Source organism: Chiloscyllium plagiosum, chromosome 11 (genome assembly GCF_004010195.1).
Source record: "Chiloscyllium plagiosum isolate BGI_BamShark_2017 chromosome 11, ASM401019v2, whole genome shotgun sequence".
NCBI lineage: Eukaryota > Metazoa > Chordata > Chondrichthyes > Orectolobiformes > Hemiscylliidae > Chiloscyllium > Chiloscyllium plagiosum.
The window spans coordinates 31,507,902-31,524,888 of record NC_057720.1 but is presented as its reverse complement, the minus strand read 5'-3'; the positions used below and the strand labels follow the sequence as shown (position 1 = coordinate 31,524,888).

General features: G+C 41.1%; 1 protein-coding gene across 2 annotated transcripts in view; it reads right to left on the bottom strand.

Annotated features, from left to right (window-relative positions):
• The window catches only part of kif2c (kinesin family member 2C), a 67,164-nt gene that overhangs the window by 25,071 nt on the left and 25,106 nt on the right, over positions 1 to 16,987 (bottom strand). For both annotated transcript variants that reach the window (XM_043699023.1, XM_043699025.1), the window contains 3 exons: positions 10,441 to 10,539; positions 7,854 to 7,908; positions 3,271 to 3,433 (listed from right to left, as the gene is read on the bottom strand). In XM_043699023.1, coding sequence (XP_043554958.1) covers positions 3,271 to 3,433; positions 7,854 to 7,908; positions 10,441 to 10,539 — 317 coding nt within the window. The remainder of the gene's footprint in view (positions 1 to 3,270; positions 3,434 to 7,853; positions 7,909 to 10,440; positions 10,540 to 16,987) is intronic.

Below are 16,987 nucleotides of genomic sequence, written 5' to 3'. Positions count from 1 at the left end.
CACCCGGTATGGTCTCTTCTACATCGGAGAGACAGGATGCCTTCTTTCAGATTATTTCAGAGAACATCTCTGGGACACTAACCCCAAATGCCCCCGTGGCTGAACCCTTCAACTCTTTCCCCCCCCCCCACTCAGTCAAGGTCATGCAGGTCCTGGGCCGCCTCCACCACCAAATTGTTATGACCTGATGCCTCATATTCCCCTTTGGGACCCTGCAACCACACAGGATAAATGTGGATTTCAACAGCTTCCTTGTTTTCCCTCCCCCCACATTATCTCAGTCTCAAGCCTCTACTCGGCACTGCCCTCCAGACCCATCCCCTTCTCCCTTACCTTCATCCACCTATCGCTTTCCCAGATACCTCCCCCCAACCCCACCCCTTTCCCATTTATCTCAGCCCCGACCCACAAGCCTCATTCCTGATGAAGGGCTTATGCCCTAATATAGATTCTCCTGCTCCTCGGATGCTGCGCTTTTCCAGCACCACGCTCTCGATTCTGATCTCCAGTCCTCACTTTCTCCAGGTTGAATTTGTCCTGCTTTTTACATACAAAACATACTTGGGCAAGTTTTCCACATGGCCCAGCACATGCCAGTGTTGTAATGGTACTGGAACAGCTTGGCTAGGGGAGCAGCAGCAAGCTCTGGAGCAAAAGTACTATCACTGCAATGTTGTCAGGGCCCATAGCCTTTGCAGTATCCAGTGCCTCTAACCATTTCTGATATCACGAGGAGTGCATAAAATTGGCTGAAGACTGGTATCTTTAATCCTGGGTACCACTGGGGGAGGCAGAGATGGATCATCCACTTGGCACTTCTGGATTGAGATTGCTGCGAAAAGCTTCAGCCTTATGTTTTGCACTGATGTGCCAGGCTCTTCCAACATTCAGGATGGGGGATATTTGTGGAGCCTTCTCCAGTGAGCTGTAATTGTCCACAAATTGATGTGACAGGATTGTGGAGCTTAGATCTGATCTGTTGGCTGTGGGATCACTTCGTTCTATCACTTGCTGCTTACATCGTTTGGCATGCAAGCAGTTCTGTTTGGCAGGTTCACCAGCTTGACACCATCTTCAGGTCTGAACTTTATTGCTGGAACAGCACAGCAGGTCAGGCAGCATCCAGGGAACAGGAGATTCGACGTTTCGGGCACAGGCCCTTCTTCAGGAATCCTGAAGAAGGGCCTGTGCCCGAAACGTCGAATCTCCTGTTCCCTGGATGCTGCCTGACCTGCTGTGCTGTTCCAGCAATAAAGTTTCAACTTTGATCTCCAGCATCTGCAGACCTCACTTTCTCCACCATCTTCAGGTCTGCCTGCATTTTTCTATTCAACCAGGGTTGATCCCCTGGTTTGACAGTAAATGGATGAGTAGGGGATATGCTAGGCCACAAAATTACAGATTTGGGAGTACAATTCTCGTGCTGTTGATGGCACACAGCACATCAGATGCCCAGTCTAGAGTTGCTAGATCTATTTGAAGTCTGTCCCATTTAGCATGTGATGGGACAACACATGTCCTGTCTCCCTGGCAAGACAGAACCAGCAGAAGAAGAGGGAGCACAATGGTACAGTCAGGAGGAGTTGCTCTAGGAGTCTTCAACATGGAGGTTATTCTTAATGTGAAGGCAGGACTTTGTCTCCACAAAGATTGTGGGGTCATCATTCACAAACACTTATGGACAGATGCATTTGCAACCAGCAGATTGGCAAACAAATGGTCAAGTATGTTTTCCTTCATCACCTGCCACAGACCCAGTTTAGCAATTGTGTCTTTTAGGACCCAACCAGTCAGTCAAATCAGTAGTACTGCTGCTGAGCCACTCTTGTTGGACACTGAAATACTCTAGAGTATAATTTGAACCTTTGCCATCATCAGCATTTCCTCCAAGCATTCTTAAACACGGAGCACAGATTCATTACTGTCCTCCCTTAGCTATCAACAGGTTTCTTTGTTCATGTTTAACCTGAAGCCACAAGACTCATGGGGGTCTGGAGTTAATGTTGAAGACTCATGGATCAACTCCTCCTGACTGTGTACCATTGTGCTCCCTCCTCTGCTGGTTCTGTCTTGCCAGGGAGACAGGACATATCCAGGGATGGTGATGGTGGTATCTGGGATATTGTCTGCAGAGTAGGATTCTGTAAGCTTGACTGTCAGGCTGTTGCTTGACTACTCGGTCAGACAGGCAAAAGGGGAGGACTACAGATGCTGGAGATTAGAGAGTGGTGCTGGAAAAGCACAGGAGGTCAGGCAGCATCCAAGGAGCAAGAAAACAGACGTTTTGGGCAAAAGCCCTTCATCAGGAATGAGGGGAGAAATAGTCTGTCAGACAGCTCTCCCATGTTTAGCACCAGCTCCCAGATGTTAATGAGGACAACTTTGCAGGGTCAATAGGGCTATTTCTGCTTTTGTCTTTTCCAGTGCCAAGGTCAATGCCTGGTTATCAGTTTCATTTCAGTTGTAGGAATTGCTATAAAGTCACAGAAATGGCCTAGCAAGCCATTCAGAAGGCAACTAGGAGTTCAACAACATTGCTGTGGGTTTGGAGTCACATGTAGGCTAGACCAGGTGAGAAAGGCAGATTTACTCCTCTAAAGACATTGGTGAGCCAGATGGGTTTCTGACCATTGACAATGTTTGTTGGTGTCTATTCAATTGCCAAGGTTTTAACTTTGGTTTATGCTCCCTACATCTGTCTCACTTTCCTTTTAAGAGGCTCCTTAAAACCTACCTTTTAATAAACATTGGATCAAATGCAATAGAGTCTTGCAGTATCAGACTTTGCTATAATATCCTGGCAAGCACTGCATTGTACTTATTTAATTGTAATTTTATAGATCCTTTTAAAAAAGGGAAAATTGCCCCTTCTAAATTATCTTACTTTAAATCACTCTGCTTCATAAATGGGGGCCCATTTTCACTTTTAGCCTCAGAAGTTTAATTTCAAATTAGTCTTGCATCAAATCAGATGACATAGGGTAAGGTGACCAGATTGGTACCTGTTTGGAGCCACCCCTTCCTCATTTCCCACCCTCTGGTTTGTAGCCCCTTCTGGTACCCAAGATGATTTCTTGTCACTTCCCTATTATAAAGTCACTCTTCCGGTCTCTCTCAACTCAGCTCTAGAACTCCTTCAGATGTTCAGCAACTAGCTTATATGACAACCGAGGGGGTTAGTAAATCAAAAAGGCTGAGCATACCTCTTAACTTTTAAAAGAAATTAAGAGTGTATAAATGCTAATTCTAAGCTCATTTAAAATGGAGTACCTGTATATCTCCTCATTGGTAACAAAGTCATCAAAGGCATAGTCAAATCTGAAGGGCTGGTTATCCAGGTATTTTGAGAGGTCAACCTTCATCTTTGGCTCATGCACCAGAACAACATTTTTGCCAGAGATGGTAATCACATCAATCTCTCTTTTTAACTTTTCTGTGGAAGTCAAAATAGAGAATTAAGGTTGAACTTCAATTTTGTCACTTTAAAAATCATATCAAATCCATTTTTAAAAAAGTTAACTCAGACAGAATGGCACCGACAGTAATAGCCTATTAAGAATAAGCAGTATTTCGAAACCGGTCATGATCAGAGATTTTAAAACCCCTGTTCTTCAGAGGTATTTGCTAGATACCATGCCACAAGAATTTGAAAACTTCCTGACCACACAGACTAGGAGAGACAGGAGCTGAAGTAGACTATTTGGCCAGAGAGTCTGCCAAGGCTAACTGTCAATGACCACAGCTTCTGTCCCAGATTTTCAGTCTAGATCAATGATTTCGATATGCGAGCCAATCGGATATAAAGTTTGCAGACGACAAAAAGTTAGTGCAATTATGACTTGAGAGAATACAAAGGGGCTTCAGACAAGTTGAGCAACTGCATGTTAGATGTAAGGTGGTGAGGTTATGTACTTTGGTAGGAAGAATGAAGGAGCAGTTCACTTTCTTCACATAAAAAAAATGGTAAGAACCAGATGTCACTGATTTAAAGGAGTAAGTGAGGCAAAAACATTTTTAAAATCAAAACACAGCAATAGTTCGGGTATGGAATGTACTGCCTGGAATTGTAGTGAAGGCAGACTTAATTGAGGCATTCAAGATGGCATTGGATGATTATTTCAAAAGAAATAACGTACAAGCATATAGGGTTAAAAGCAGGAGATTTACAGGAAATAACAATGATCATTTGAGGAGCTAGTACTATGAGCCAAATGATTGTTTCTGCATTGTAACACTTGTGATTCTGTTCGAATGATATGAACCCTGGGGAGACCACAACTGGTGCACTGCAGTTTTGAGTTCTTGCCATAGATTGAATGCGGAGATTCAAACTGATTCTTGGACATAGGATACTCTCAATGTGAAGAAATGGAGGAAAACTAGATCTGCATTCCCTAAAATTAAGAATGCGAGGAACCTTCATAGAAACTTCATTAAAAGGGATAGATATGGAGTGGATGCATCCCTGGCTGTAAGATCTAGAGCAAAAGAAGTCTCAGAATAAAAAAAATTGTTTAACTGAGATGGAAATAGTTCTTCACTCATCTTTGGAACTCTCTACTCCGGAGGGCTCTGAAGGCCTCAGTCATTTGGTCACTTCAGAAAGATTGACAGATTATTAGTTCATAAAGACAGTAAGGGATAATGGGGATGGTGTAGGAATACAGGATTGATTTAGGTAAAATCAGTTATGATTTAGAACAACAGAACAGGCTTAAGGGGCTGAATGGTCTACTCAGTTACCTTGCATCTAGATTTCCTCTTGAATTTTATTCAGGAAAAATGAAAGCCAATATATCTGGGCCTAGACAGCTGGAATTTCCACAAATTTCTTACCAGACAACTAGGTTCTCCCCACAAGAGTGTATGTGTTAGGGGGTTAATGAAAACTAGTAGTAGGAGTATGCTATTTAGTCCTTTTGGGGCTGAACAGGCTGGGACTGTTTTCCTTGGAGCGTCTGAGACGGAGGGGTGACCATATAAAAGGTTTTAAAAAAAAAAAAATGGAGGGGCATGGATAGGATAAATAAACAAAGTCTTGTCCCTGGGGTTGGGGGAGTCCAGAACTAGAGGACATAGGTTTATGGAGAGAGGGGAAAGATATAAGAGAGACCTATGGGGCAATTTTTTCAGGCAGAAGGTAGTACATGTATGGAATGAGCTGCCAGAGGAAGTGGTGGAGGCTGGTACAATTGCAACATTTAAAAGGCATCCAGATGGGTATATGATTAGGAAGGGTTTAGAAGGATATGGGCCAAGTGCTGGCAGGTGGGACAAGATTGGGTTGAGATATCTGGTCGGCATGGACGGGTTGGACTGAAGCATCTGTTTCCATGCTGTATATCTCTATGGCTGATCCTCTACCTTAACACCACAGTCCCACCTTCTCGCCATACTCTAGAGGCCTTTAAAATATCCAAAAGTGTTTTATCAATCTCTATTGTGTACTCAGTAATCTGGACTCTATAGTTTTTTTGTGGTAAAGAATTGTGGTAGAACACTAAATACTTGCCTATCCTAGTCCTGTACCAGGAGAACGTAGTCTGATTCTAGATTCAGCAGTGAACACATTCTCCCAGAATCTAATCTGTCCAGCCATTTTAAAACTTTATACATTTCAATCAGGTTTATTTTCATTTTTGAAACTGATCAACTTGGCTCACTTTTGACTAACTTGCTATTGACTGGCTCTGCCAGGCTTCATATTAGATTAGAGAGTGGTGCTGGAAAAGCACAGCAGGTCAGGCAGCACCAGAGGAGCAGAAAACCGACGTTTCAGGCTAATTCCTGATGAAGGGCTTTTACCCGAAACGTTGATATTTCTGCTCCTTGGATGCTGCCTGACCTGCTGCGTTTTTCCAGCACCACTCTAATCTAAACTCTGATCTCCAGCATCTGCAGTGCTCACTTTCACCTAGGCTTCATATTAGTCTGCATCAGCTTCCTAGTAAGTACCATTTCCTCGGTCAAGAGATGAGAATTGTATACAATACTCCAGGTCTGGTTCCTGAAGCTTAACATTGCATACTAATTAAATGGCAGAATGAATAAAAAGCAGAGAGAAAGAAATAATTGATTAATGTTTTAAACCATGAGACGCAGTATGTCAGCATTCCTGGATGCCAGTGTGATCTTGAGCAACAGTTAACAAATTGGAGGTTGTGATTATATTGTTTGGTTGGGGGGGGGGGGGGGCGGGTAGAGAAAGGAGGGAGACAGACAGACAGAGCAGGGTGGGGGTTGGGGAGAACAGAGGAGTTATGGTGGAGGAAAGAGTTACGGAATATTTTCTGCCATGACAAACAATTAGATACATCAAAAGATGGCAAAATAAACTTAAATACATTATATATCAGACTGTCACAGGCTATTAAAAATTAACTTGTTCAGACTCTTATGGCACATATCTGGGGTGGGTAGGGTTGAAACCTGGACTTTCCAAAACAAGGTAGGGACATTACCAATGTGCCACAAGAACTCTCAAAACAGTTATGCATACTGTCAGGTGAGACAGTACAGATGTGCATTCTTCTAAACTAGTCTCATCTTCAGCAATGACTTTTGCTTCAGTTTTGATTTGATATTTACTGTTGGTTGAACATGTTAAGTGCTGCTCACTAACACCTCAGACATTGAAACAGTCTGAACCCACATACAAATGTTTAGGCTGAGTTGATGTTTGGAGGAATGTTGCTAGCCATTTTAGTACCAGAAAATGACCATCTCCAATACAGAATCTAACCACCTCCCAGTGACATTCAACAATTTTACCATTGCAAAACAAAAAAAAGTTACTTAAATGGCCTAGCTAGATAAACACTGTGGCTACAAGCAGAAGGCTGGGAATTCTGTAGTGAGTAATTCACTTTCAGACTTCCCAAAATTGTTCAACACAAAAGGAGCTGACACTGTCCAGTGTCAACAGGGACCTGTTGATGCAGCCACACCATTGAAAGGCAGGCTGAGAAGGAACACAGGCTCTTGCACTTTCCAATGTGGCAGAGAGTTCAAATGTCAGGTAGTTATGACAAGCCTCTGCAAAATATTGGCTCAGCTTCAAGTAATGTGTCTGGATGGACACCACACTTTGGGAAAAGCTGCAGCAAAAGGTGCAGAAAAGATTGAAGACTGCTTTCAGGACGGAAGTGTTATATAGATTGACTGGCCAGACTAAAAGGGAACAGTTGATAAATGTTTGTGTTGTAACATTATGATTTTACTGCAGATGGGAATCTGGGCTTCTACCTTTTACAGAAATTTTTGTAAGAGCCCAGTGGAGTAGAAGCTGATCATTCCCCACACCGAGGCATGGAGCAGTGTGTATAAGGTATGAGCAGGTAAGGAAAGAGTCAAGTTTAGGGTCACATGACAAAGGCTCAACTAGCATGACTTTGACCAGATAAGAACTTGTAGTAAACAATGAGGTGCTGGAGGCAGGGGTAGTGGTTTAACAAGGTGAAGAAGAACATCTATTGTGTAATGCCAGATGGCTTAATCGTTACTGTTGATGCTTGCTGATTGTAACAATCGCCCAACCAATACATATGCTGCCCCCTGTGAGTGAGTGTATAATTCCTTAAGAATCTGCTGTTCGAGAGAAGGCTAAGAACTCATGTTCTTGTGTATGTGGGCGATTGCTCTCTCCCCAGGGCTCAGAATGAAGATGAAGAAGGTAGAGCCACTGTGTCTGAGCATTTGCTTCAACTGATACAGAAATGGGATGGCAGTGCAGTGTATGAAAAAAGGTAAGAAATTACTAAATGTTGAGCACTTCAAATCCATTAAGTTTGATAGTACTGTACTGCAAATGTAGAAAGACATTCTACGATTGAGCAATTATAACAACGACGTACCTTTTTTGCTGAGGGGCCGCTTTCGGACACACACACAAATTTTGTGAAGCTCAACCTGAAGAAGTTGAAATGTTAAAATTTATTGACAAACTTACTTCTGATAGGGCTAGTATGACAAAACCTTAGTAATGTTCTCATTACTTATTTTGATTACAATGAAATTCTCTTTGAAGTGCAGCAAATGTGAAACCAGGTATAATGATGAAGTGGTGCAGCCACCTGCACCACAACTTCTGGAAGGTGACTTTATCTCAACTAATGCAATTCCAAAAAACATGGTTTTTAAAAAACAAATCAACCAGAAACTGGCACCAATTCCCTGTAAATTCCAAGTATTAGCATGTCAGCTCCAAAAGTCACAAAAACAAACTTACTCTCCACCTAGATGAGAATTAAGGTTTGCCCACATATCTCTGTACAAAATTAAACAATGCAGAATTATACATTATTTTTTAAAAAAAAAAAGGGACAAACAACTTTGTTTTTTAAAAAAAACTGAACCGGTCTAACCTAAAATGAAGACAAATTTAAAATTTACTGAAGAGCTGCATCTAGTTTTGTTCTCTTGTTCAGCCAAATTTAACAAAATTAAACAAATTATGGTCTGCAAGTACAATTTCCTATTCTTCTCCACAGGGATTCAATTTTGAATAAATGGTGTATACCTGCAATTTTACAAATTTTACAGATACAAGGATATATGGAGGGAGATATAAATGTTTAATGAATGCATAGAAAATTGACAGATGGAATATGAATGCAACCAATAAATGAGAGGTTGCCCATTTTGGCAAGAGCAGAAAAGCAGTAGAGACAAACTGTGGAATGCTGCAGTCCAAGACTTTTTAATTAATGTATTTGCATGTTAAATGGAATGTCAGTTTAAGGAGGTTTTGCCACAACTGTAAATAAAGTTTCCATGGTCCCAGAAAATGTTAGGGCTGCTCTGTCATTAGGGAAAAGGGGGCTGAAAGTACTTTAACTTGAGGGTCACAATGCCTGAAGAAGGTAGAACCCTTATTGTGACTTCAGCAAGTGTGGGAAATGAACCATGCTATTGACACCATTCTACATTGTAAACCAATCAACTGTACTGACAAATTTAAATCTGCTATGATGTGCAGGGATTGGGGAGACTAATCAGGAGAACAGTGTACAGGTCTGGCTATCTTGTGGAGTGACATACTTGCATTGGAAGCCCTGCAGAGAAAAAAAGATCTGAGGCTTTTTCTTGGGATGAAGGAGTAGTCTTAGGAGGAAAAGGTTGAGCCTATACACATTTAATACTTTTAAAGCCAGAAGTGAATCTTACCAAAACAAAATCCTGTAAATCTTTTCCAGGACCGGTGGTGTTGAGATTTTACTTATGTAGAGGAGTCTAGAGCTAAGGTGAACAGTTTAAAAATAAAGGAATTTCCATTTGAAACAGGAGAGGAAATTTCTTCCCTCATTTGTTAGTCCTGAAATTCTCTTCCAGAGCACAATTGGTGACTGCATCATTAAATATATTCAATACTGAATTAGACAGATTTTTGATTATCCAAGTGTTCAAGAGTTGGGGGATAGACATGGGAAATGGTAAGAAAGGCTGCAGTCAGATCATCCATAATCTTTAGTGGCAGAGCAGGCTTAAAATGGGTCAACTGTCTCATTTTGTTTTAACAAAGCCACAAGATAAATAAAAGTAGGCCACTTAGCCCATCTAGTGTGCTTCAATGCAGTCTAGCTGATCAGAATTCCAACTCTACTTTTCTGCTTTATCCATATAAATGTATAATTCCCTTTGATTAAGGAAAAAAAAAACCAATCTACCACAGCCTGGAATACACTCAATTCAGGTTTGAAAGTCCATGGTAAATAATTGAACAGATCCACTACTCAAATTCCACACCTCAGTCAAAACCTAGTGGACCTTCTGAACTGCCTCCAATGACAGTATGTCATTTCTTGGATTGTTTAGTGTTTAAAGTGTGGTCAGACTAGTTGCCAAGTATTGTTTTAGTAAGACCTTATTTTCATACTTCATTCTGTTTGACTGCTTGTTCCCTAATACAGGAACTTGGATGGCAGCTTTTAATATCTATCATAAGATGAGTTCTGCATGGATTTTAATACAGGTGCAAAATCTGAAGTCTAATTTTCACTAAAACAATTTTTGAAGCAAAATAATCCATTAATTTCTTGGAAAAATTGCTTTAGCAACAGTGACTTGTTATTCAAATTTATAAGAGTAAATTTCATGAGTGGGCAGGTCAGCTTTAGTAGGGGGTGCATAAAAACTAGAGAAACAAAAAGGACATCTTGACAACTCAACATTCTAGGGCCAAGCTTAAAATCTTGATTAAAGCTGCAGAGGGAACACAGCAAGTCTATGAAGCTCCAAAAAATAAAAAATAAATAAAAAATGTTCAATGCTTATTACCCTGGAGCAATTGTTTTAACTCAGCAAATCCCCATTCCCTTTTGAACAGACACTTAAGACAGTCTTAATTGTCAACTGTACTACAACTGGCGTGAAATCCAGAAGCAGGAGAGCAGTACATTGTCCCTCCAGAATTCCCTCAGTGAATGATGCAAAATTACTTACAGGATCTGAATGAGAGAGAAGTTGATAGGAGTCTAAAGTAGCTCGGAGTTCTGTAATCATCTTCAAGAATTCCCAGTTTGGATTGCTAGCATCATATTCCTGCAATAAATTAGAAAAGAGTGCTTAATCCGACACTTCGTTTTAGCTGCTTAAACTATATCATTCTAGGTTTGGTTACAAATACATGTAAGCACAATGTGGACCATCCATAGATGAACAACAGCACCGGGTGTTCTTCAGTAGAACCTTCCAAACCCACAGTATCTACTAGCTAGGACAATGGCAGATGCTTTTGGACAGAGATTTGTGTGTCTTGGAAATGGTTACTGCTCCCTCAATGTCACAAGGTGAAAATGATGGAATTCCATTGGAAGGGGAGTTGCAAATGTACCTACAATAGACAGACCGATGCTCAGCAGTACTTCTTCAATATCAATAAGTGCTTGCCTTACTTGTGCACTCATTCCATTAAGAAAAGGTTCTACAGAATCAATGCTAGAACACAGGCAGAGCTTTACTGAAAAAGGTTTAAAAAGAACAGCTTCCAGTATCATTTTTGCACCTAAAACTGTTCATCTTTTCGTATGGGCTACTTTATGCTTGAAATTACAAACAGTAGCTTTTAAAAAACAGGTATACACAGACCCGTTACCTTTATGAAATCACAAGTCACAACACCAGGTTTATTTAAAATCACAAGCTTTTGTAGCATAACCCCTTTGTCAGGTGACCTGATGAAAGGGCTATGTTCTGAAAGCTTGGGATTTCAAATAAACCTGTTGGACTATACCTGGTGTCATGTGACTTCTGACTTTGTCCACCCCAATCTAATACCAGCACCTCCACATCATGGTAGCCTTGAAGTGGAGGAAGAAGATTGTCCACAGCACTGAAGGCTTATGCACCAGAACCAGCACACTCACCAAAATGCTGCAGTTAGTTAAAACAGTGGTATCTACTCAACGTTAGGGGGGAGAGGGGGGGGGGGGGGGAAACTGCTCATGTCGTGGGCATCCAACCCAAACTACCCCTGATCAAAGTGACAGGAAAAATATCAGTGCCATCAAGCCTCATACCTAAATTTGCTCATTGACATTTAGTCTGGATTTCACCAAGGGTTCAGTTCCTGGCCTCATTACAATCTGTACAAGATCATTACAAGAACTGAATTCTTGGAAGTGGAGGAGTGTGGCATCAAACAGTGCCATTTAAAAAAAAGGTGAACTGAGTCAGGGAAAAACCCTTTGCTGGTTATAGTCAAAGTATCTTAAAAAAAAAAGATAGTAATAGAGTTGAGCTTTACTGGAAAAAAAACTGCTTTGCACCCAGCAGGACAATTTCAAGTACTACAACACAAGGGAAATAAATTTCTGCAGGTTTGTAGTTCAGGTTGAGCTACAATAAATTCCTATTGTTTGAGGAGAGTGTAATGATTGATTGGCAAGTGGACTCTGGTGAGGTTTTGCCATGGAGGACTCACTGACAGTCAACTGCCAAGATTTGTTTAGAATAAAAACAGGCAGGCTAACTGACTGGTCAAGGCAGTATGTGTCCATACATTTTTCTGGTCTGCAGAAACAGGGGTCGTGTGTATTAAAAATTAAGTATCTTCTGTACAAGAAAGTATGCCAGATTGCAAGACTAATAAACAATGCTAAAATTGGTTGTCAGTGTAACTCTTCAGCGGATTATTTAAAGCTGTCACTTTTGGTCCTTAGAAGTGCTCAGTCTCTTTCATTATCCTGGAAAGAGAAAGTATCTCAAAACTTTAAACAATTAGGAAGGGAAAAGGTTGAGATTCTGAAGGGAGATTACAGAGTTAGGCAAAAATTAAAAAAAGGTCCTTGACAGAGTAGTAATATCTGGATTACTCCCGGTGCCACGAGCTAGTGAGGGCAGGAATAGGAGGATAGAGAAGATAAATGCATGGCTGAGGAGCTGGTGCATGGGAGAAGGATTCACATTTTTGGATCATTGGAATCTCTTTTGGGGTAGAAGTGATCTGTACAAGTCAGAGTCATAGGGTCTGTTTCCATGCTGTACATCTCTTCGGTCCAACTCGTCCATGCTGACTAGATATCCCAACCCAATTTAGCCCCACCTTCCAGCACCCGGCCCATATCCCTCCAATCCCTTCCTAATCATATACCCACTCAACTGCCTCTTAAAATGTTGCAAAGTGATAACTTATTCTGTAATTTATATTTTTTTTTAAAGTCCAAATGCATCAAAAAATTCCATTTTAAAAAAAGTTAAATGTTAGAACAATTAATCACTTATATACTACTTGCTGAATCAATACTGTGAAGTAATCCTTAATTAAATGGCAAGGACTACATTAAACAGAAAGCAGTAACTGTTCTAACAGCCCCCTACTGAATCCCTGAATAGGCAAGTATCAATTAAAAGTTGGACAGCACTTGTGGTGCAGTGATAGTGTCTTTACCACTGGGCCAAAAGGTCCAGGTTCAATTCCCACCTGTTTTGGAATGTTCCACAAAATGTCCATCCAGACCAAAAAAAAATCTAAACTAAAAGTTGAACTAAGAATAATAAAAATTTAAAAAAAAGTATTCAGAGGTCTATCCAAAAGTTTCAGAAGAGAGAAGTACCGAAGCAGTGTATTGAGCATTAAATTTCTTCTAGCTATCAACCATTCATTCCTATTTCACCACTACCTAAAAACTATTCGAATATATCTTGAGTTGTATCTAATGGGATGGGCAATAAATGCTGACCCAAGTAAGCAATGCTCACATCCAACAAATGAATAAAAAAAAACATTTAATCTTGCAGAGATTAAAAGATGAGCTCCTAAAAACTCCATGGCTAACACTCAGCCAACAGGGCAGCAAACCTGAATACTGAAAGCAGGGAGTTTGCAATTTCACTCAGCAAACCAGGATCAGAGTTTGCTAGGGCTGCACCTGCCCATAGTGGGTGTTTTCAATGAACGTGCACTCAAAGCCAGGTAAGTGGGATTTGAGTTCACTGGAGTCTGTCATAGAGGAAGGAGTTCACAAAATATATCTACTACCACAGGGCTGGAGGTGAACAAAACTATTTTGTGAAACTGACTTCCTCATAACTTACTGTTGAATTGAAGGAGTAGGACAAAGGGTACTGCTGTACATGCTGTCTGTAAAATGTTTGAGGCACGTTGTAGAGACATAGAACATAGAATACAGCGCAGTACAGGCCCTTCGGCCCTCGATGTTGCGCCGATCCAAGCCCACCTAACCTACACTAGCCCACTATCCTCCATATGCCTATCCAATGCCCGCTTAAATGCCCATAATGAGGGAGAGTCCACCACTGCTACTGGCAGGGCATTCCATGAACTCACGACTCGCTGAGTAAAGAACATACCCGTACCATCTGTCCTATACCTACCCCCCCTTAATTTAAAGCTATGCCCCCTTGTAATAGCTGACTCCATACGAGGAAAAAGATTCTCACTGTCGACCCTATCTAAACCCCTAATCATCTTATACACCTCTATCAAGTCACCCCTAAACCTTCTTTTCTCCAATGAAAACAACCCCAAGTGCCTCAGCCTTTCCTCATACGATCTTTCTACCATACCAGGCAACATCCTGGTAAAAATGATCAGCAAAACAAAAATAGAAATAGTCTTGGTTAAATAATCGAGTTTTAAAAAGGGGCTCAATTAGGTGAATTCAATAAATAAGACTTGGTCAACTAAACTCAAAGTATTAATGGTGGGAAGCACTGGAATAGTGAAGTCTGAAGATGAAACATGGATGGTTGAGGATTGCAGTAGTAGGTGGGCACATTCAGACATTCCTAAATAATGTACTGCACTGTTGGAGGCTTAGTTTGGGTTCAACAGACTCTGAAGACTATTGCAAACGTAAAGATTATCAGAGTCATAAGCCAGCTATGCACAAGTTTGACAGCATTGGGAGGTGAAGAGGTGAAGGTCAGGACCATACCAGCTGAAAAACTGAAACGTTTTTATAGCCAAGAGTAATAAAAGGTGGAGGCAAAAAGGTGCTTTAACAGATTAACTACTGCAGATGCATCCTGATGAATAGAAAAGTTGCATTTCACTGGTGCACTCCTGGTTAAACAACAGGACACTGCAAACAATTTTCAGCAAGATCAAAACTTTTGTTCTTGAAAAGATGGAGAAAAAAAAGGGGAAAAGATGGAGAAAAAAAAAGGGGAAAAGATGGAGAAAAAAAGGGAAAAAAAAGAGAGAATTGCTAAATTTAGTATAAAGAAGAGTTAGCCAAATAAGTAAAATAAGTAGCAGACAAAATAGGAGATAATGAAAAGAGAGAAAGAATAAAATGCTCAGAGCAAAGTCAAATCAGGAATAAAAATACAAAAACAATTTGTTTAGGATTACATTCAAAGTATACATGCCGAACAGCTTATTTGCAACAAATAACATAAATTGATCTTTAATGTGTATAGGGGTGGGGGTTGAAGAGAAGAAAGGTAAATAGGATAATGCAGCACGACAGATTGCACCTAAATTGGAAGGGGACTAATATACTGGCAGGGAAATTTGCTAGAGCTGCACGGGAGGATTTAAACTAGTAATTGGGGGGGGGGGGGGGGGGGGGTGGAGGAAGACAACCCAGGGAGATAGTGAGGAAAGAGATCAGACAGACAGACAAGTCAGGACTAATAAATTAAAAAACTGCATTTATTTCAATGCAAGGGGCCTAACAGGGAAGGCAGATGAAGTCAGGGCATGGTTAGGAACATGGGACTGGGATATCATAGCAATTACAGAAACATGGCTCAGGGAAGGGCAGGACTGGCAGGTTAATTTCCAGGATACAAATGCTACAGGAAGCATAGAAAGGGAGGCAAGAGAGGAAGGGGAGTGGCATTTTTGATAAGGGATAGCATTACAGCTGTGCTGAGGGAGGATATTCCCAGAAATACATCCAGGGAAGTTATTTGGGTGGAACTGAGAAATAAGAATGGGATGATAACCTTATTGGGATTGTATTATATAGACCCCCTAACAGTTAGAGGAAAATTGAGAAACAAACTTGTAAGGAGATCTCAGCTATCTGATCTCAGCTATCTGTAAGAATAATAGGGTAGTTATGGTAGGGGATTTTAACTTGCCAAACATAGTGTTAAGGGTTTAGATGGAGAGGAATTTGTTAAGCATGTACAAGTCAATTTTCTGATTCAGTATGTGGATGTACCTACTAGAGAAGGTGCAAAACTTGACCTACTCTTGGGAAATAAGGCAGTGCAGGTGACTGAGGTGTCAGTTGGGGGAGCACTTTGGGGCCAGTGACCATAATTCTATTAGATTTAAAATAATGATGGAAAAGGATAGACTAGATCTAAAAGTTGAAGTTCTAAATTGGAGAAAGGCGAATTTTGACAGTATTAGGCAAGAACTTTCGAAAGCTGATTGGAGGCGCATGTTTGCAGGTAAAGGGATGGCTGGAAATTGAGAAGCCTTCAGAAATGAGATAATGAGAATTCAGAGAAAGTATATTCCTGTCAGGGTGAAAGGCAAGGCTGGTAGGTATAGGGAATGCTGGATGACGAAAGAAATTGAGGGTTTGGTTCAGAAAAAGAAGGAAGCATATGTAAGGTATAGACAGGATAGATCGAGTGAATCCTTAGAAGAGTATAAAGGCAGTAGGAGTATACTTAAGAGGGATAGCTTTGGCAAATAGAATTAAGGAGAATCCAAAGAGTTTTTACAAATACATTAGGACAAAAGGGTAACTAGGGAGAGATAGGGCCCCTCAAAGATCAGCAAGGCGGCCTTTGTGTGGAGCCACAGAAAATGGGGGAGATACTAAATGAATATTTTGCATCAGTATTTACTGTGGAAAAGGATATGGAAGATATAGACTGTAGGGAAATAGATGGTGACATCTTGCAAAATGTCCAGATTACAGAGGAGGAAGTGCTGGATGTCTTGAAACACAAAGGTGGATAAATCCCCAAGACCTGATCAGGTACCCGAGAACTCTGTGGGAAGCTAGAGAAGTGATTGCTAGGCCTCTTGCTGAGATATTTGTATCATTGATAGTCACAAGTGAGGTGCCGGAAGACTGGAGGTCGGCTAACCTAGTGCCACTATTTAAGAAGGGTGGTAAGGACAAGCCAGGGAACTATAGACCAGTGAGCCTGACGTTGGTGGTGGGCAAGTTGTTGGAGGGAATCCTGAGGGACAAGACATACATGTATTTGGAAATGCAAGGACTGATTAGGGGTAGTCAACATGGCTTTGTGCGTGAGAAATCACGTCTCACAAACTTGATTGAGTTTTTTGAGGAAGTAACAAAGTGGATTGATGAGGACAGAGCAGTAGATGTGATCTAGATGGACTTCAGTAAGGCATTCGACAAGGTTCCCCACGGGAGACTGATTAGCAAGGTTAGATCTCACGGAATACAGGGAGAAGTAGCCATTTGGATACAGAACTGACTCAAAAAGGTAGAAGACAGGGTGGTGGTGGAGGGTTGTCTTTCCAGACTGGAGGCCTGTGACCAGTGGAATGCCACAAGGATCGGTGCTGGGTCCTCTACTTTTT